Source organism: Sus scrofa, chromosome 6, assembly GCF_000003025.6.
Source record: "Sus scrofa isolate TJ Tabasco breed Duroc chromosome 6, Sscrofa11.1, whole genome shotgun sequence".
In the NCBI taxonomy this organism is placed as follows: Eukaryota; Metazoa; Chordata; class Mammalia; order Artiodactyla; family Suidae; genus Sus; species Sus scrofa.
In genome coordinates this window covers 89,902,302-89,924,579 of record NC_010448.4, presented here as the reverse complement: position 1 = coordinate 89,924,579, position 22,278 = coordinate 89,902,302, and the positions used below count along the sequence as shown (strand labels likewise).

Here is a 22,278-nt window from a genome sequence, read left to right as displayed (position 1 = left end):
ATAACTATTCCTCTGCATTCGTTTTTCTATGAGGATCATTCTTAGACCTTCCTCGGTCTCATAACCTCAGCCCATACGATCAAGTGACAAGTTCTCGGCCGTGTCCCTGCGTTTGCTGAGGGTTCTGATAGAACAGTCCATTTCCTCTCTACCCCAAAGCCTCCCAGGCCTCCTGGATAACTTCAGCGCGCTGTGCACAGGCCCATCCAACTCCTGGGGACACAGCACCTGGACCTCTGTCCCAAGAACACCCCTTGGCCATCCTGTGGCACCTGTCATAGCCTAGATCCCGTTTTCTCTCTCCTCCAGCTATCATCCCATTCTTTTATTCTCATTCCACTTTTAGGTTCATGAAGGCAGGCTGAAGAGTGTAGGGGGTCCAGAGCTGGGGCCAGCAAATTTTTTTTTTTTTAAAGGACCAGAGAGGAAATATTTTAGGCTTGTGAGACAGGTGGTCTCTATCATAGTTGCCCTGCGATGCTTCTGACGCTGTTGTAGCACCAAAGCAGCCAAAGACGAAACTTAAAGGAAGGGGAGTGGCTGTGTTGCATTAAAAATCTGCTTACGGGAGTTCCTGTCGTGGTGCAGTGGTTAATGAATCCGACTAGGAACCATGAGGTTGCGGGTTCGGTCCCTGCCCTTGCTCAGTGGGTTAACGATCCGGCATTGCCATGAGCTGTGGTGAAGGTTGCAGACACGGCTCAGATCCCGCATTGCTGTGGCTCTGGCGTAGGCAGGCGACTACAGCTCCGATTCGACCCCTAGCCTGGGAACCTCCATATGCTGCAGGAGCGGCCCAAGAAATAGCAAAAAGACCAAAAAAACAAAAAAAAAAAAATCTGTTTACGGAAACAAGCCTCGGTCCACTTAAGAGCTTTGACTATTATCCAGTCAACTGGGTGCAGGGCTCGTGTTACTCTTTAACAGTTGTGGGGCCTTGAGCGAGTTATATAATCTCGCAGAAGCTTTCTTCATCTATAAAACGATGACAGAATAACTCCTACAGCACAGAAATCTAATCGATGCATCTCTGCATCAAAGCCCTTGGTCTGGGGCCCAGCACATTCCACGCATTCTGTGATGTTCAGACTATAGCAGCAGCCAGACGTGTATGCCAGGCTCTAAGGCCCTCCACTGTCTTCTATTCTGTTATTCTCTTTTTGACCTTTTCTTCCTCTCTAATTATCCCAGGCCCCATTATCCAAATCCTAGCTCCATTTTTTGCTTGATTTGTGAGCTTAGCCAGTTATTATCTCTTGGAACCCTTTTCTCCCATCTATAAAATGGTGGCAGGAATAGTTATGTTGCAGAAGGTTAAAATTAAAAGATATTTTATCCATACAAATGCTGTGTCTGAGGCTAATGCCCAGTATGGACCAAACACTGTAGATACTCAAGAAATGATGGATTTTGTTATTGCTACTGTAACCCAAGTTCACCCAGGCCTCATCAGCCTGTATGTACAAATGGGGTCACATTACAAGTTAAAATTAAAAAGTCCCTGGCTCAGGTCCCCCACTTGCATAATGTAGGACCTCAGCAACCTTTTGAAGTGTCCCCATAATTAAATATTTGTAGCACCTCCCAGGGATATCTCACATGAGCTCGCAAATAACCCCAGTCATAATGATAGTTAACATAGAATCTGCCCACCACCTGCTTGTTCTAAGCACTGGACATCCATCAACTCACCAAAAGCCTCCTAACTCTGGATTGCCTGCTCTGTGTCAGAGGCAATTCTCGAAGCGGCTTGGTGCCCAAGTCAGAGGACATTTTGCCTGCGGCCATCTTTCCTTGTGGGGCTGGCTTGGGAAGCAGGTACTTCACCATCCTGTCTTCCTCCAGACACCTGCCATTTGATAAACCGGTACTCAACCTCCACATGCTGACATCAGAACAAACAGCATCCCCAGTTGTGGAATTCTAAAGAAGGCATGATGCAGACTCAACCCAGGACCCCCATTTCTCCGCCCACCGCCATCCCCACTGCCATATTATCACCATCATCATTTTTCTTGTTCATCTCTTTAATCACACTCTCCTCATACCCTCAATGTTCCTGCCCCTGATCCTTCAGTTGCATAAGCCTGGTAAAACTGCACCTTTTATTAAACCCACACTCAAGTGGCTGAGCACAGCCAGAAGAAGTCCCACAAATGTGACATATGGAGCCACCACAGTGATATCCTTCAGCCCCAGCCAAACCTTAGCAATGACCAGAGCTACATCTGACTTGTCCCACCTGGGTCTTCTACCAGGCAGAGATTCTCAAATTTCACCCCAAATGCCGCCACGTTCAGCCTTCTCCCAAGATGACTGCATTTCATCAACCCTGAACGTGGGAGTTCCTGGGTAGGAACTCCCTCTGCTTCCTCCCTGGTCACCTCATTTGTGGCATTGTGGCTGCGGCCAGGTCTTCTCCTCTGGTCTGTGTACTAGAGCCTCACTTCTAGGTCCTCTTTCCCAAAGAAGCCCCTTCCACTTTCAGCTGTTGGCCCAAGACCGTGTCTAAAGGGGTCCTCAGATCCGAAACACAGCTCTGGGGAGTACAGCCTCCCAAGCTATTGCTGAGCCCATCGAGCAGCTGAAGGAAGCCAGTTCCTGGGGAGCGGGAGGGGGGAGATACAGGCCATTCCAGGCACCCTCCATGGCCTTATGAGCATCTATGGGACAAGTACCAAATAAACGTGCCTCCTTGGAGTGGGAGGTGCCTGGTGAGGCCTGGTGAGGCCTGCCTTCCTTCCTTCCCAGATCACACACCTCCTAACATGATTCGCCTCTACTCTGTCCCTGGCCTCTGGTCAAGTAGCCCATTTGGCAGAACACAGGGACACACTGTCTTACCCCTTGGTTTCCTTCTCTGTGTCCCAGGATCCCTGGATTCCTGGAATGGATCTACTCTTCTATCAGATCCCCAAACTTGATGGTATTCCCCCTTGGTCAACATCTATATGGGGATACTGCCATTGCTTATTGCCTATATGGCCTGAAACAAGTTGCTTAACTTCTCTGAGCCTCACTTCCTTGTCTGTCAAAGCAAGATGGTGATACTCTATGAAGGGGTTGTTGTAATAGACCCAGCACCTAGCAGCATGCCTGGTACCAGCAGGTAGTTGGTACATACTTTGTTGCACCCTGTTCCATCCCATTGGCTTTTTACTCTGTGTGATAGATAGTTCATTTGTTCTGCCCTTGTTTGGAAGGAAGAATCTCTCTTCATGGGTCCAGCCCAGTAGAACAAAGTACATTTTCTTCTCTGTTTATTTATTGAAGATATAAATTATGAATATGATTCCTTGCACACACATATATGGGAAATATATGAATATTTGTGATGTGTGCATGTGCATGCCCTGTATACACACTACTATATATAAAACAGATAAAGAATAAGGACCTACTGTGTAGCACAGGGAAATCTATGCAATACTGTGTAATAACCTATGTGGGAAAAGAATCTGAAAAGGAATGGATGTGTGCACACATATAACTGATGCACTTTGCCATACACCTGAAATTAACATGACATTGGAAGTCAACTATACTCCAATAAAATTTTTTTAAAAAATGATAGACAAGCAAATGGGGGGGGATTTAGACTCCCTGCACTCTGTGAGTCAAGGAACACCTGTGATTGACATGGTAGCCCATTGAGGACTGGCACACTGAGGCAGGTATGGATTCTTAGGAAAGAAGAATTGGCCTCATTTATGGAGATGCCCTCTTCTGACCAAAGGTAGAATCTTAAGGCTCCACTGATGCTGAGGATCTGGGTCTCCTCAGAGCTTTGGCTTTGGAGGCTCTGCTTTGGGAAGAATGAGGACCCATCTAGGGAGATGTTTTCAGACCCAGGCAGGCCTAGCCCAGTGAACACTGCTCTCTGACCCAGGGTGGCCTTTCCCCATTTCCTACCCATTTCCCAGGGGGGAATCAGGGGCAATTTAGTCACATCTTAATGAGGGATCATTCAATTCCTATCCAGAAACTCACTCAGACCAACTTAAGCAAAAAAGGGGAGTAATTTATTATAAAAATATGGAAAAACAGGAACACTTAAACCAGCCTGAGACAAAAAGAAGACTTTGTTATAAGAAAACAACCAATAGCCAACCTGACTTAAGCTAAAAACTGTTCTATAGTTTAACAACGGAGATAACAAAAACTCACTGTAACTTAACACTGAAAGGGAACACATCTTTAGAACACAAGAGCCCAAGGGCAGGAAACATGACCTCCCAGGGGGGTGACAATCAGGATGGAGAATCAGAGGTCAAAATTACCCTCCTCTATCTCCAGGACCACCCTGTCTCCTCCCTGCTCCTCTCTGAGTACTTGCCACATTCGCCTTTCTCTGCAGGTCAGTTTTCATTACTTCTCCATTCCCCTCCAACAGTAGGCCTGCCTCACTCTTGGCTTTGAAGCACTTCCCAGTTTGTATCCCAACCTCCAATCCCAAAGGACCATCAGATGGACCAGGCTTAAGTCAGGTGTCCACCTAGCAGTGTCATGCGATTAGGCTTTTGCATAAGGAGCATCAGCAGATTAGGCATTTTGATTCATGTTGTTCACTCAATATTTATTGAGCACCTACTATGTGCCAGACACTATTTTAGGGGCTGAGAACAGAGCAGGGAATAAAACTAAGTCTTGGACTCCATGGAGTTCACATCCTAGGCTGACAGGTATTCCTACTGCAAATGAGATGTTGGAGGCCCACCTAATTATAAGGTCAAGATAGGGGGATGGAGTGGGTTTGTAGGTATCTCTGTTCAGTTGCTCCTGGAAGGTGGCTGTGCCCTCTTAGTCACCTCTGGGCGGGCCTCCTAAGAGATGATTCTGAATGCAGCCATGTCAACTGTGCATTTCTATTAGTCCATGCTCTGGAGCCCTTCTTATCTGAATGCAGCCTTCCTGGGTAGTTTTACCTTTTGCTAGAAGGATGCAAAGGGGATGGAAAGGCTCCTGTCTCTTGAATAGTTATTAAAAATGTGTCCCAGGGAGGTTTATTGTATTTTTCCAGGCCAGAGAAACTAGTAGGATGGGACCTTTATTCTCATCTTGCAGCAGGTGTGGTGGCCTCCTCTTGGGCAGGGACAGGCTAGGACCTCTGTGCACATGTGTAGAAACCACTCATTTACTCAACAAATCTTTAATGAGCTCCCATTTCATGCCACACCCTGTGCTAGATGTGATGGATACAGCGGTGAGCAAAAGGTCCTGACCCTTAGGTAAAGGCGAGTGAAGGAAACAGTAAATAGGTAGACACACAAGAAGCAGAAGTTGAGAAGGAACAAATTACACTGAGAGAGAGAAACAGGGAGCCCATTCAGAATGGTGAAGGCCTTGTCAAGCAGGTAACAATTGAATAGAGACCTAAAGGTTGAGAAGAAGCCCCCTGTGCAAGATCAGGAGTGGGAAGGGTTTCAAATAGAAAGAAGAAGAGTTCAAAGCAAGGGTTAGAGAATCTGAAATACCTCAGGAAAGACCACAATGAGTCAACTTTCACGGAAAGGTACTAAAAACTCCCTACTTTCTCCTTCAAGCCCTTGGACCCTGTAGGTCAAGGAGTTCCCACCAGACTTCCGCTTCTGCCTCCACCATCACCACTACCACCACTCAGCTCTGCCATGGTCTGCCTTTCTAAATCAAAGTGGAAGTCGTTTCATTTATGCTTATTTTAAAAGTAAAGTGTTTGGAGTTCCCATTGTGGCTCAGCGAAAACAAACCTGACTAGTATCCTTGAGGACACAGGTTTGATCCCTGGCCTCGCTCAGTGAGTTAAGGATCCTGTATTGCCAAGACCTGTGGTGTAGGTTGAAGATGTGCCTTGGATCTGGTATTAACTGTGGTCGTGGTGTGGGCTGGTAGCTATGACTCCAACTGGACCACTAGCCTGGGAACTTCCATAGGCTGCGGGTATGGCCCTAAGAAGGCAAAAAAAAAAAAAAAAGAACATGTCTGTTGGAAATATTTAAACAATACAGAAGCATATAAGACGTGCTCTAAAAACTTAACCACCCCCGAAACGACCTTCCCCTGAAGTACCAGTATTAATAGTTTATTATTTTATTTCATATATTTTCTATACATATAAAGTGATATACATTCTATACCAGAGGTTGGCAAACATTTTTTGTAAAGGACCAGAGAGTAAATATTTTAGGCTTAGCAGGCCAAATGGTCTCTATTGCCATCAGCTCTGCTATTGTAAGGCTCGCACAGCCATAGCTGATATGTAAACAAATGAGTGTGCTGTGTTCCAATAAAGCTTTATTTACAAAAACAAGCAGTGGGTCAATGGACTGCAGTTTGCAGATCCTGTTCCATATGAATGGGGATCACACAATAAATATTAATCTGTAACATGGGTTGGCTTTTTTTTTTTTTCTTCCTTTGGGTTTTCCCCAACAATAGATCTCAGGCATCTTTCCATATCAGTATTCCAAGACTTTTGCTATTCTTTTTAAAGGTTGCTGGTGTTTCAGTGGATGGCTCTCATCCCACCTTTTAACCAGTTCCCTACTGTTTGGGTTGTTGTTATCAGTTTTTGTGTGTGTGATTACGGTGTTTGGAAATAGGTCTTATCTATTAGAACAAAAAGAATCTGGTTCTTTCCCATTTTGGAGGGCTTGGGGCTTATTATTATGATCATGATGCTTTAGTCGTTTAGTTTTATCATTCACAGCTGAGCTCTGGTTCGGCCTCCTGAAGACCTGATTTGGTCTTAATTCTCTCTCTTAATAGTTGAATGGCTTGGACAACTCATGTAGCCTCTCTGATCATCACATTCTTCCTCTATAACCTGAACAGGAGTATACCCGGCCCTGCCCGCTGCAGAGGCCATTGTGAGACACAGAGAAGATAACAGACTGGAAAGTGCTTTGAAAATCATGATGTGATATTCCTGTGTAAGGGGCTAACATCGTTGTCATTATCATTAGCCTTGTCATTGTTATTAATGGGATGATGCTTAGGATGCTGAGCTCTTCTGGCTCTGACATGTGAGTGATGCTAGAATAGAGTCTGCAGTTGGAATCACTGATGTGGTTGTTGATTTTCTAAGCCCAGCGAATCAATTCGGCATCTATTTATTAAACCCCTGGTATGTGCCAAAGAGAGATGGCCCCAGTGCCAAGTTATGCGCTGATTGCCAGGGCTATGAGAGAAATAGATGATTGATCTCTGTTCTCTAGGAGTTCAGAACCCACCAAATCCACTGAAAGAAATACACTTACCCAACCTACTAAGATAATGGCATGCCTGCTATAATCTTGGAATTCTGCCAGAGAGAAGGCACCATTCAGGACACTTGCTTAGGAAAAGGTGTCGTTGAAAAGCATAGGAGTTTGCCACACAGAGAGGGGAGGAAAGGGCTTTCTGGTGTAAAGTTCAGGGCAGCCATACCCAGCTGGGTATGCCGGTGTGGCAGTTACCCCAAAGCACAGTTGTTTATATCTATGGGTAGAAATCTATTCTTCTTCCTATAAAAGAAATCTGAAGATTATCACCCAGGGCTGTTAAGATGGCTCCATCTGGGCTCCTTTTGTCCTGCTCGACCATGCTCCATGGCTCCCATCCTCAAAGTTATCTTAGGACCCAAGGTGGCAACTGGAGGTCCAGCCATCATGTCTGAGTTCCAAACTGTGGGGAGAGGAAGGGTCAATGAGCATTCTCTTGGCTGAGTCACCTTCCCTGAAGCAGCCTTTCTAGAAGCCCCCCATGGAACTATTTAAGAAATATTTTTTGAGTGCCTGGCATATGCCAGGCACTGGACTATGGCAGTGAACAAAACTGGAACAGTGGCTTCACGGAACCTACATTCTAGTGGAGGGAGATAGAAAACATAAGGAGACTATATGGTGCATGAGATAGTGTTGAGCTCAAGTGTAGAGAAATACAGCAGGGAAGGGGGCTGGGGAGTGCTGGGGAGAGGAATATCACAATTGTAAAGAGCTGGCCGGGGAGGTATCACTGAGAAGGAGACTGTGAGCTGAGTCCTGAAAGAGGTGAAAAGGGAGCCATGTGGATGGGGAATGTCCTGTACACAGGGGTCAATGTGATTGGAGCAGAGTTAGCAAGGGGACAATAGGAGTCAAGGTCATAGAGGGAAGGATTGGGGCAGAAGGTTCAGGGCCTTGTCAACTTGCAAGGATTTTGGCTTTTCCTCTAAGATGAAAGGCAGTGATCTGACCTGCCTGTGTTCACCTCTTTTTGGCCACACCTAGCTGCCTGGGAGGCTGGAAGGTGTCGATCTTAGCCGGTGCCTTGGTACCCTGGATAAAACCTGGGTTTCACTATTTAAGGATGAGGGGGAGGGGAAATCGATATTGTGCACCACAGCTTGTTCTGCCTCTGACGTGAACTTAGTTCCAAGTGACTTAATTTTTCTGAACTTCAAATAAGATTTGACCCACTGTGAGTTTATAACAAGAACAGATGAAATGTAAGACTATAAGACCTGGTGACAGTTCCCTGTATCTCTGCAATTCACAAATGGGCCACCCTGTAGTCAGTTGCATTCTGGCCAGAGCCACTAAGCTTTGGGGAGGACAAATTGGATATAGGCATCAAGGCGATACATCCCAGGGCACATGAGGCAACCACCGAGGGGTCTGTTGCTAGGTGAGGGACCATTTTCTGGCTCCCACTTAAGTTTAAATGCAGTAGTGTGTCTGGGACTGCTCTAGCCTAAGCTATAGGCGAAGACAGCAGGCAGGGCTATCCCATCTTAAGGGCTCAAATGCAAGAGTGTCTAAACTTGACTGGATCACAGACTCTTAGAGTCCCATCCTGTCAGTGGATAGGCTGATGGACAGCTGAACAACACCCTCGAGCCATGACTGCCTTTTGTACAGGTAGCTTAAAGGTACTCAGGTGACAAGGACAGCCCTTAGCAAAATTCCTCCTGACCCATTCATCTCTGAACTCTAATCCCTTCTGTGCTGGGCCTTTCCTCCTTAAATCTGCTCTTGGACTTTCTGGTTCCTTCTGCAAGGGCTATGCACCCCCCCTTGGTGAATCTGCATCACTAGATCCCTCCCTAGTATAGCCTCCAGGAGATTCCAATGGAACCCTGATACTCAGTTGAATCTTCCTGACAGTGACCATCCTTGGCTCTGTCCTGAGCCTGCCCATCCCTGACAACAGGCTTCTTGAGCACTGGTGGTTCTGGAACAAGAAGGATGAGGAAAGGCCGCAGTGGATGGCAGTGAACTCTGGCTCCCAAGACGCTTAGGAGGCATGGCTCCTTCTGGCAAGGGAGGCTGTGGGGTGGTGCCATTCTCCAGAGACTCAGACCCTGGCTAATACTCTCCAGGGCTCAGGCAGCATGAGTTCCCTCATCAGTGCACCGGGACAGAGTGGATGCCTGTTAGGCGCATCACGGTATGCTTGATTGGGAAGACATACAAGCATCCGTAGTCAAATGAAAAAATACTGCTGTTTCAATAAGCCAGCCAGCACTCAGTACCCCAGTGCCAAGCCCTGGAAAACAGTGTTGGAGGCCTGGACTTATTCCAGAAGCTCAAGTGGGCTTTCCTTCTTTCTTCTTACGTCTAAATATCGGCACCCGTACACTTAGAAGTGCCTGCAACCGGAGTTCCCGTCGTGGCGCAGTGGTTAACGAATCCGACCGGGAACCATGAGGTTGCGGGTTCGGTCCCTGCCCTTGCTCAGTGGGTTGACGATCCGGCGTTGCCGTGAGCTGTGGTGTAGGTTGCAGACGCGGCTCGGATCCCACGTTGCTGTGGCTCTGGCGGAGGCTGGTGGCTACAGCTCCGATTCGACCCCTAGCCTGGGAACCTCCATATGCCGCGGGAGCGGCCCAAAGAAATAGCAAAAAGACAAAAAAAAAAAAAAAAAAAAAAAAAAAGAAGTGCCTGCAAGGTACGGATGTGACAGCCCGCAGAGCTGGTGTCAGTGCCACCTCCCTGCCCCGCCAGCGGCACAGCTGTCTGACAGCCCGCAGAGCTGGTGTCAGTGCCACCTCCCTGCCCCGCCAGCGGCACAGCTGTCTGACAGCCCGCAGAGCTGGTGTCAGTGCCACCTCCCTGCCCCGCCAGCGGCACAGCCGTCTGCAAAAGGAAGAGAAGAGGAGCCGCCGCGCTTCCCACACAGAGACGGGAACCTGGGAGGCTGCCCCGCGGAGGGTGGAGGGGCAAAGATGAGCAGAGGTGGACGGTGCCTGGACATTGACCTTTCCCACAGTGGCCTGGTCACAATGGAGGTGCCATCCAGGGACTGTGAGCCCTGCCAGTAAGAGCAGGCGAGCCTCTCCTGGGAGGCGTGAGTCAGGGGTGAGAAAGGGCCTCAAGGCTCAGCCGCAGCTCCCTCCTTGGCCAGGACGTGGGGAGAAGGAGGGACATCTCACGCTCCAAAATGACTTCTGGCCCTAGATTTCTAACCACATATAGGGAGATTTCCAGACCCAAAGAGAATGGGCCCCTCAGTCCCAAAGTCCCAAATCCCCCTGTGCTCTGTGGCTAATTAGAGTCGGGGTCTCCCCGTAGGTGCTGCGCCCTGGAATCAGGCCACTAATGACCTGTGTGTGTGTGTGTGTGTGTGTTTCTTTTCTCCAGAAAACCCACGGGAGTCATGTTTTGATCCTGGTTCCATCAAGAACGGCACTCGAGTGGGGTCCGACCTGAAGCTGGGCTCCTCTATCACCTACTACTGCCACGGGGGCTATGAGGTGGAGGGCTCTTCGACCCTGAGCTGCATCCTGGGGCCCGATGGGAAGCCTGTGTGGAACCATCCACGGCCAGTGTGCACAGGTGGTGGGGGCCGGGGCTGGGGCCAGGGCAGAGGGTGTAGGGACAGGACCAGAGAGGCTGAAGCGGGAGGGGAGGCAGGACGTGGTTCTCAAAGGAGGGCCTCTTGGGTTTGCTGTGGAAGAGAATGGCCAGGAATTCAGCAGGTGTAGCGGTCCCTGTCTGTGTGGCAGCTCTCTCAGATCCCATCATGTCCTCGCCCCCACTTTAATCCATCTCAACCGTGGCCCCGAGACATGTCAACATCCCACAGCAGGGTGGTGGGAGCTCCCAGGTGACCCTGAGATTGTTCCTAGACCTAGGGAAAGTTGCCGAAATTTCAGATGTGTAAAACTAAGGCCAGCAGGGTGGGCTAACTCCAAGGGCATCCGAGTTAGCCAGGGGTCCTGACACAAGGGATGGAATGTGGGAACTTCAGGAGCTTGGTGGCCACCTAAGTTGAAAAGTAAGGATGCCCCTTTGCCCAAGTGGGAGAGGCTGGCTCTGGGCTCCACCCTTTGTGCGACTTGGGCATCATGGCTGGGCTGCTCCCTTTGGGGCTGTTCTGGGGAAGCCTCGGCTCCGTAGTCCTGCAGACACTAACTCCCCAGGTGCAGACATCAGCAAGGGGTGGCAGACCCCCTCCAGACCCCAGTTGTAGGTGGAAGGTGCTCCTAAAGTGCCCCCCAGGGCTGGGCCTCCGGGGACCAGTGCCAGTTAGAGGGCAGAGACTGGCAGGCGCCCAGGAGGGCCCTTGACAGCATCAAGGTGGTTTTTGGGCCACATGCCAGGCCAGGGATATATGTTCTTGGACAGGGCAATGTCCCCGGGACTCTCCTCCTCCACGTTAGTGACTCTGGGCCTCAGAGCAGACCCGCCAGGACCAGAAGCTCAGACTGGGAGGGAGCAGAACAGAGGGCGGGCAGCTGGCAAGAGGCCCAAAGGTCACCTGGCCATCAACCTGATTTCTCTTTCAGCCCCCTGCGGGGGACAGTATGTGGGTTCAGACGGAGTGGTCTTGTCCCCCAACTATCCCCAGAACTACACCAGTGGACAGATCTGCCTCTATTTTGTCACCGTGCCCAAGGACTATGGTATGGGATTTTTTTGTATGTTTGTTTATGTGTTTTCCAACTCCTTCTTCAGGCCCTTCCCAGTCGTGTCCCAGTCCCACTCCCGATTGTATTCACTCCGCTCGTGGAACCGGACAGAGCAGTCTCCTGCAGGACAGCTGAGTGCAGATGCCATGCAGCGGGCTGTAGAATACGCTCTGACACAAGGGAGGAATGCTAATGAGCAGCCAGAGCCAAGGGATGGGGCAGTTAGGGAGCAACCAGCCAGGGCAGAGGGCAGCAGGTACATGGGGGCTGCCCAGCACAGCCCGGGTCTGCACAGAGCTGCTGCTGACCCAGGTGGATTGGGAACCCAGGGAAGGGTGGTGGGGCAGGGGCAGGGAGAAGGGAAGGAGTGGCATGGAACTGGGCGCCACCTCACTCCACTGTTCCATCTGCGGCCGGAGCCTGGTCCAGCAGCGATCGGTAGGATAAGCAAGAGGAAAGGGAGGAGCAGGTCAGTGCCCTGGGAAGGCAGAGAAGCCTCCAGATTCCAAGAGACCCAGGACGAAAGAAGCCAGGCTTGGCAGCATTTCGGCAGTGGGGACAGTGGAGAGTCCTGCCAGCCCTGGAGGATTCAGGAAGTTCCCAAGGGTCAGAGGCTGGTTGTACCCGCGCAGTCAGTGACTGGCCAGGCTGCACTCTCCCTGAATCTCCTCTTTGTAGGAAGAGGAGCAACTATTTCTAAACAGGGCTGGTGATGGAGGGGTCAAGGGCAGCCAGGTGTGCTGACCATCTAGGAGAGAAACGGCAGCCTGCTGAGACCTGGCGGCTTATTCCTCTAAGATAGGATGGAATGAGCCCCGGGGGGCGAGGCCTGATCATTCAGCACCCATTCATTAAGCACCTCCCAGGGACCACGCACTCTGCTGGGAACTGAAGCTGGAGTTAAGAGAAACCTATTTCCTGCCCTCTGTAAACTCCCAGCCCCACCATTTACCCACAGCTCCTGCCAGCAAGCACCACGCCAGCGCCCGCACACCTCACGTGCGTGGACCCACGCTCCCCAACACACTTAGGTAATAGGAGCTTTTGGCCCACAGGATCAGTTAGAAAAGTACTGAAATGTCTGATCCCATCTGCCCTCCAGAGCAGAATCTTTGCTAGGCGGGCCTGCAGATTGTACTCGAATTCCTCCAGTAACAAAGAGCTCACTGCCTTTGCAGTTTCTGGGCAGTTTCATTGAGCAGAAACCTGTATGTGAGGAGCTGGTTCTAGGTGGGGCTGTGATCGGTCTTGAGCATCTTCTCTGTGAGTGATGCTGAGCGCAGAGATTAGGTGCAGAGTTTTGCCTGGCGTCTGAAATACTTGTCCCAAGCCCCAGTCTCAGCTTTAACATCCTCTCCCCATAGATCTTTCTTTGACCCCCTATCTGAAGTGGCCAGCCTTGCCCTATCAATTTTCCCCATTCCTTCTAGAGTTGAACGCTAACCAAAACTGTCTTGTTTATCTAGTTACTTTAAGTGCTTTCTTTTCTTCTTTTTTGACTGTCTCTTCCCACCAGCACGCATCCTCTGTGAAAGCAGGGGATGTGTCCATCCCTTCTGTAGGGGGGAGGGTGGAAATAGCCCTGTCACCACCCCTCACTTGTTGCCCATTGTCAGGGTACCAAAGCCGGCTCTTGCCCCTGTTGCTTCTCTGCCCATGAATTGAGAGCCAAGAATCTCTTACGCCGTTCACTGCGGGACTCATCATTGCAAATGCTTTCTTCCCCAGGCAGCCAACTCCATGGCTTGAGTCCCTTCCTGCCCCAACACAGCACACACACACACACACACTCACATATGCATGCATGCACTCACACACACACACACACACACACACACAGCCTACTTCCTACATGCTCAAGGCTTGAGCCAAAATAAAGAAGGGCTTACCCTGGTCCTTGCTCTCAGAGGCACCCAGCCCACTGGGAGTCCAGTGCAAGGCAGAATGTACCAGACTCTGAACTGGAGCTGTGCCCTCCGTGGCCCAGCAGTGTTAGTAACCCCAGCCCTTTCCGCAGTGACTGGCAGAGATGGGACTGTTGAGGAAATACCTTTTGAGAGCCATCAAATGGCAGGACCCTTGGGTCTTAATCTGAAAGGGGACTCATCTAGGTCATGGTCCACCAGCTTTTCGACCCCCACCCTTGAGCCAGCTGAGTTGGGCAGCTGCCTTTGGCAACTCGACTTCATTTTCTTTGTCTATAATGTGCGGACATCTGGAAGAGTTGTGGTTGAAGAAATGATGTACATGGCGAGCCCGATACCTGGCCTGTAGGTGCTTAATGTCATCTTGCCTCTCCCCTTGAACTTGCCAGAAGGAAAGGAGGTAGCACTGTTCCCCCATTCCACGGAGAAGGCTGCTGCTCCCCTCCCCCTCACTCCTCTTAAGATCTTGTATCCGGGGCTTGCCCTCATCAGCAGGATCTTTGGAGGAAAAGGAAAGGAAAGCAGGCTCCTGAGAGCACATGGAACATGGGGGTGTGACGGAAAGCTTTTCCATGTCCTTGAGGAGCTGCCGCCACTGCCACCTGAGAAAGGAGCAGCGGTAGCTCGGTTCCACATGCACCAGCCTGGCTGTTGGATGCAGTCCACTGTGTCACCTGGACCCTTGTGGGAGAATGCCAGCTGGGCCCTTCTCAGCTCCCTGCGTCCCTGTGCCTGGTGTCTGGCCGCTGCACTAATCACCTTGTAGAAAGGCTCAGCAAGCAGTCAGCCCCGTGAACCAACACCCTCTGAGGTCGCCCTGCTCCTGGGACGGGGCCCCCAGCCCTGCAGGGCTCCCCCCGCCGGCATGCCTGCCCAGGCTTCCCCCGAGACACCCCCCCGCCCACAATGTCTCTCCTGCAGTGGTGTTTGGACAGTTTGCCTTCTTCCACACGGCCCTCAATGACGTGGTGGAGGTGCACGACGGCCACGACCAACATTCTCGGCTCCTCAGCTCCCTGTCCGGCTCCCACACAGGTACCCAGGGCCGGGCCAGCAAGGTGAGGGTGGTGGGTGGGGATGCCAGTGGCAGGCGGAAAGGAAAGGGGCCACCCTCCTGTTTGTCACATGCGGGTGCTGTCTGCACCCACACCCAACACGTAGGAGGGGGCCTCAAAGGCCACCCTCCCCCAGGCTGGGTCTACACGGCCTTCCAAGTGGTGTAGCCTTCCCCTGTGGGTCGATACTGAGACCCAGTGTGTTTTTCTGATTATAAACATGCTGCGTTTTCGCTGTAGGAAACTTAGAGGCAAGACAAAATAATTATTACGTAGAAGATTAAAATAAAAATCACCCTGAAAGAACCACTGAAAAGATGGAATGCATTTCCTTCCCGTCTTTATATCTACTTAGACTTCATCTTTTACATATTTTATTAAACACGATATATGTATTTTTATTAAAATGTTCATTGTGAGCATTTCTCTGTCCTTATTTTCCTGTCTAATAGAATTTTTACATGATGGCATAATAGTCTATCGTATAGTTATTTAAAATTTATGTAATGAATTCTCTATTATTGAACATTTAGATTGTTTCCTGTTTTTCACTCTCATGAATGTAATTCAATATCGTATAGAGATGTCTACCACATCTCCATGACCTTAGAATAGATAGAAACACAATTGCCAATTTAAAGAAAATGTGTGATCTTAAGGCCTTTTTATAAAGATTGTCATCTACCCCTCTAGACAGTTCTTGCCACTTTATCTGCCAACAAATCAGAGAGCATGTTTTATTCCCACAAAACTAGGTAGTTAAGACAACAAAAACACCATCCGCTTGAAAAGTGAAAATGGTATCTCATTTGTTAATTTGTCTTTTTTTTTATTACCTAGGTTAACCTTTTATGATGTCATTAGTGGCCCATGCATTTTTTATGTGTGAATTTGCTTGTAAATTAGTGTTGATTTTTCTATTAGCATTTACTTTCCTATTTATTTAGTAGAGCTCCATAGTGTTATAAGCTATGTGTAGTATGTGCCATAAAAACCTCTTGTCTGTGGTATATGCTATGGAAAACCTCCCTCTACAGTTTGTCATTTGCCATTTAAATTTCTTCAGGGTGTGTTTTAATGTCAGAAAAACCTAAATTTCCCATGATATCAAATCTATCAGTATTTTCTTTTATAGCTTTTTCCTTTACTTTTATGCTGATTCAATACATATTCCTCTATGTTTTCCTTCTTTTCAGTTTCATTGTTTCCTTTAATACCTTTGGAATTTATTTTGATTTATTATTTGATATTGGAAATCTAACCAACATTCTAACAAGTTTGGTGAACCAGTTTTCTTTTTTTTTTTTTTTTTTTTGTCTTTTGTCTTTTTGTCGTTGTTGTTGTTGTTGTTGCTATTTCTTGGGCTGCTCCCGCGGCATATGGAGGTTCCCAGGCTAGGGGTCGAATCGGAGCTGTAGCCACCGGCCTACACCAGAGCCACAGCAACTCGGGATCCGAGCCGCGTCTGCAACCTACACCACAGCTCATGGCAACGCCGGATCGTTAACCCACTGAGCAAGGGCAGGGATCGAACCTGCAACCTCATGGTTCCTAGTCGGATTCGTTAACCACTGCGCCACGACGGGAACTCCTGAACCAGTTTTCTTAATGGAATTTTCAAAATGCCAGATTTACATATATTATATTTTTGTAAAGTTAGAGGTATGTTTCTCAACTGTTTATCCATTTCCTCTAAGTGTCTGTTTATTCTTGTTATCAGTATCAAAAAGATTTACTGAATATAACATTATAATAATGTTTAATACTATGCAATTTTAAACATATGGTGCTATAACCCCAATGTCATTCTTTGTTTTCCATTTTTATTGGCTATTCTTGCTTATTGTGCCTCCAAATAACTTTTAGAAATATTTCATCAAGTTAAAAAATTGCATTGGAATATTCATTGGCATTCCACTAAATTTATAGATTAATTGGGAGAGAACTCACATCTTTATCATAGTAACTCTGCTTCCCATTAGGAATATGGTATGTCTATTTATTACCTTTTGAAAGAAAAAAAAAAAAAAAACCCTTTGGAAAGGTGCTATAATTTTCATTTAGACAGTATCCATTTTTGATGACTTTATTCCTAGATATTTCATGGAAATTTTTGTTGTTGCTATTGTAAGTGAGTCTTCACTCTGGGCCCCTGCCCACCCCTGTCACAGTATTTTCTAACTGGTCTTCGTTAGTATATTAGGAGCCTGGGATCTGGGTATATTCATTTTGTAAAGTCATTGAACCCTCCATAATAATGCTAATACTGCAGACTGATTCTCCTGGGTCCTTAAGGCAAGAAGCACTATCATCTGCAAATAAACGTGTCTCATTATTTTAGCTCTTTTCTGTGGGTTTTCTTTTTTATTTTCTTCCATGGATATTGGTTTAGTCAGGTATATTACCTCAACATCAACACTGATATTTTATGTTAGTAAAAAAAATCCATTTTGTAATTATGTAAAATTTAATACCATAGCTTACAGAATATCCTATGATGGTATTTACTCCCCTTTGTATTAGCAGTTATGCACAAGAAGAACAAAATAACCTGAAGAGAAAAAGGAGCAGAGACATTGTAAAACAAAAGCAGAGGTTAATTAATTGGAAAATAATAACAAACTCCACGGACTGAATTCTATATTCATGGTTGCCCTTTTTGCTCAGCTGGACCAGAGGTTTTATGTTGTTTAGTTTGTCTTCTTTTGTTTGCTTCGTTCTGTTTTTATTGCTTCTTCTATTTTTCTGTGGACTTTGTTATTATTTTCTAATTAATCCCTGCTTCTGTTTCATAATGTCTCTCCTTTTGTTCTTCAGATTATTTTGTTCTTCTTGCTCTAACTTCTTGAATTGAGAGCTTTGTTATTTTCTCTGTGTAATAAAGAAGCAAGTTTACAGCTATATATATATATACATACATATATATACACACACACACACACATATATATATATATATACACACATACATATATATATATATATTCACCTCCAAGGATAGTTTTGGCTACACGCCATAAATTTTGATATGTATTATTTTCATCATCATTACTTCATAAATAATCTGTGATCATGATTTACTTTTTCTGCCCAAGGGTTATTTAAGAATGATTCTTATTGTCCCCCAAGAACCTGGATTTTGTTCTTATTACATTTAAACATGTGCGTTAATTTCTATTTCTGCTGCTAAGTAGTCAGCGAATGTGGCCTGTACCACGTCTACTTTGGTAGTTAAATGAGGTCCTCTCAGTAGCCAAGGACCCTTTTTTTTAATCCCCTAAGTATCAGGGAAGAATGCGTGTTCTCTGTCGGGTCGAGAGTCCCCATAGAGGGAAGGAGCACGCCCAGGCCCAGTGGTCACACTGCTTGGTCTCTCATCTGAGTTCTCCCCCTTGCTTGCGAGGGGTGCCTGCAGTCACAGTGCTTGGCCATGCTGAGCTTCAGTTTCCTCATATGTAAAATTCAGAAAGTAAAAGGTCTACCCTTAGAGTTATTCGGATTAAAAAAGCTTTGTAGTAGCCATTAGATCAGTCTTACTCAATTATATTCTTCAAACCCATTATATCAGTGGTTCTCAATGAAATGGGACACCCCACCCATACATACACACCCAACCAGGATTGTAAGTCAGGATTCTGGGGGGAAGGATGCTCTTTCAAAATCTCTTGATAGATGTTAAGCAGAGCCATAGATAGAGAAGTATAAGTATAGTACAGGTAGAGAGATAGGTCTACATTTAGAACCTATACATATGAATGTGAATATAGATCTAGATGTATAGGGCCAACAGAAGTAGGAAGAGAAGTTCCTGTCGTGGTGCAGCGGAAACAAATCCGACTAGGAATCACGAGGTTGCAGGTTCAATCCCTGGCCTTGCTCAGCGGGTTAAGGATCTGGCGTTGCCGTGAGCTGTGGTGTAGGTCACAGATGCAGCTCGGATCTGGCATTGCTGTGGCTGTGGTGTAGGCCAGCGGCTGTAGCTCTGATTAGACCCCTAGCCTGGGAACCTCCATATGCCACAGGTGCAGCCCTTAAAAAAAAAAAAAAAAAAAAAAGAAGTAGAAAGGAAGACAGATAAAGATAGATAACTTTGTAGATGGACAAATGGATGGATGGGTAGGTAGATAGAAAGGATGGTTAGGTAGATAGATTGATAGATTGATGGAGCATGGAGCGATAGATGGTTAGAGGTATAGGACCTATGTATATCAACATCAGTATCCTCAGATCATCTCTTATTCCTCATGTGGAGAAACATGGATGATGGGCCATTGGTGCTGATGGGAGCAAACCGCATCCCTGTCCCTGAGGTGTGTTTGGGGGAAACATCTTGACAACCCCTGCTCAACAAATCTTCATTTTGTTTTCTTTATTGATACATCAGTGAGAATGTTGTATGAACGTATCTCCCACCACAATTGTGATATTTTGTTGTCTTCTTGAGTTTCTAACAATTTTTGTAGTATCTGTGTTTGCCCGATTTATCTTTCCTTATTTTCTTTGAGAGTCTTTTTCTTTTAAGAGGAAGTTTATTTTCTAAGTGAAACATGCAGCCCCATCTGTCCTCTTGTTTTATTCGTCCTCGGATTTTGTTTGTATTGTTTTGCTTTTGCTTATTCATGTTTCCATTCATACCTGCCCCATCTCTGATTTCCAAGTTTTTGTTGATGTATTTGGATTTTATCAGAGTTATTAGTAATTATTTTACAATTATGGACTTCTTCCCCAGGAGCAATTGTTTTCCATTCGCATTTAGTTTTGTTACCTCATGAATAATAATTTTGGGGGCTTAACTATATTTTCCTAGTTGTCTTTATCCCTGATAGTTTTTTATTTCCCTACTTTTGTTCATTTTTATAGTAGGGTTCATAACTGCAGTAGTTTCTGTCACCTTGTATGTATGAGAATGGCTTTCCTTTGAAGTATTGCATAAATGACAACTTGATTATAAATCAAATTATGGGTCACAAACGTCTTTCAAAACTGCAGTGGTTAACTCTATTCCAACAGTTAATGTTATAGATGAGTTGAAGTCCAGCCTCACTCTTTGTCCTTGTAGGAAATCTATGCTTTTTTCTTTTAAATATCTTTCATATTTTTTTAATCTTAAAATTGAAAAGCCTGCTAGGATGTTTTGTGGTAGAATTTTCTTTTCATTAATTAGATCTGACACTTTGTGAACAATTTCATATAAAATCTCAAGTCTTTCTTAAGCTTAGAAAGATGTCTTCCTTCTTAAATTATTTTTTTTTCTCCTTCAATTTTCCTTGTCTTCTCTCTCTAGAATTCTTGATATATGCATATTGGGTTTTTTTTTTTTCATTTATCTTCCATGTCACTTGTCATTTCTCTCATGAATTTAATCACTTTATCTTTTTTTCTGTGGATTCTGGGAGAATTCCCCAAATTTAATCTCCCCCTTGCTATTCAATTTCTGCAGAATCCAGCTCTGTGCACTAATGTTTCTCATCTCTGTGTAGCCTTTATTAATCTCAGATCTCTTCTTCGGTACATCTTGCTCCTCTAATTTCAGAGATGCAAGACTAGATTTAATCTTGTGGCAAACATGATTGAAAATCTTCTGAGATTTTTACCTGTTCTTTGTTGTAGTTCGCATAAAGAAATTTGCTTTGACTTCTGTGAGGTCTTCTCCCTTAAAACTTCAGAATATGTTCTTATGTCCAGTGATTTTACTGTGCACTTCTCCCTGGAGGAGATTTGTGGATGTCCAGGACCAGAAGGTGAAGTGGGTTCTGTGAGAGATTATGTGGGTCCCACTCCACATATATCCAGCCAGATAATGGGAGGGTGGGAAAGTTGAGTTTATTCTGTTCACATTCATTGAGAGGGTCAACTGGAGATGGTGACGTTAACCAAGGGAGGATTTTTCTTCATGAATCCCTTTTTGCTGTGGCAGCCAGAAATTGGCTGGGGCAATGACTCCTAGGCTCAGCCATCTGGGAGCTACGCAAATCCAAGTGTGCTGTGCCAACAGCTCTCTACGTCCCATGACCAATAGCATCCCATGGGCTTTCGTGGGTGGACCCCAGATGTTCTTCCAAATGAATGGCTCCTTGGCTGGTTCCAACTCCAGCCCTCATGCAGTGGAGGTGTAGCCTGGCTTTCTGTAACCCTTACTTCATTTCTGAAGGTGGGGTCAGCAGACATTCTCAAGGGTCCCTAAGGCTGTGGAGGGGCAACATGCAGAGTGGCCATGCCACTGCCTGTCACCCCACGTTTTCCAGCCTTCCACCTCACGACTGCAGGTCCGGTTGGTGCTGTCTTTACTCGCGTCCATCTGCACCACACCAAGCAGAGGATATATCTTTATTTTCTGATATAAAGGCTGTTGGGCTTCCTTAGCTTCCCATGTCTGTGCAGGCTTTACCCAGTTTATGTGTCATTGCTTGGGTGACAGTATGTCCTGCTTTGCCTGGGATAGTCCAGCTTTCCCTTGGTTGCCCCAGCGTAATTATTAATAGCATGCCCTCTGACTCTCAGAAGTGCCCTAGTATGAGCAACAAATTTTATGATCTCTCTGGTTATTAATCATTTCCCAAGGGGTCTGGGAAAAGCCAATTACTTTCAGATGATCACATCACCCTCCTTCCCAGAACTTGGTGCCATTTAAAAAAATCAGATTTATAACAATTTTCCAAATCAACCCACCAGTCAGCCTGGTAATGGCCATTCTCCCCATCCCTGTGGATCAACATATCTTTAGAAGCTTTCTCCTTCCCGGGCAGGCCATGTAATCTTTCTGAACCTTTCTTTCTTGACCTATAAACTGGGGTCATGAACTCTTGTCATGCCAACCTTGCATTGACCATAGGTCAAGGTAAGACGATGGACTGTGACTTTCTGTAAACTTTAAAGTCTAGTAAAAATGTGAGGTTTTATTCCCAGAAAGCATGGGAGGTGGAAGGGGTTGCTGTGTGGGGTGTGGGCAGCCCCTCCATCCTGGTTAGGATTTTACCTGCCAGTCCCAATGTTTGGACTCATTGCCTCTCTTCTCCCTCCTCATCTCTGCAGGAGAATCGCTGCCCTTGGCCACCTCCAATCAAGTCCTCATTAAGTTCAGTGCCAAAGGCCAAGTACCAGCCAGAGGCTTCCATTTTGTCTACCAAGGTATGCAGGACATGGTCATGGGAGGCGTGAAGGCAATCTTGATTTGTCAGAGGGAACAGGGACCTTTGACCCCTAGTCTGAGCCTCATTCTTAGGGTGTTTGGGGGCAGTTACTGGTTTATGGGGCAGTTCCCTGAAATTCAGTTGAATTTGATAGGTTCATGTTCCCAACAGACAATTCTGGAGCCAAACTTCATGTTGGGGAGGGGGAGAAATGAGAGGTAGGAGGCTAATTTGGCCTCCCCGCCCCCACCCCCCTTGTCTGGCACGTCCTGATGGCATCGAGAAGACCAGCCCTCTCCCACTGCCTCCCGTGGTTTCCAG

The 22,278-nt window shown here is 46.7% G+C and overlaps 1 protein-coding gene across 1 annotated transcript in view; it reads left to right on the top strand.

The window, feature by feature from the left end:
• Positions 1-22,278, top strand: part of CSMD2 (CUB and Sushi multiple domains 2) — a 646,642-nt gene that overhangs the window by 500,400 nt on the left and 123,964 nt on the right. Inside the window, 4 exon segments of the mRNA XM_021095859.1 lie at positions 10,578-10,772; positions 11,726-11,842; positions 14,695-14,808; positions 21,860-21,955. Of these exon segments, the coding sequence (XP_020951518.1) occupies positions 10,578-10,772; positions 11,726-11,842; positions 14,695-14,808; positions 21,860-21,955 (522 nt within the window).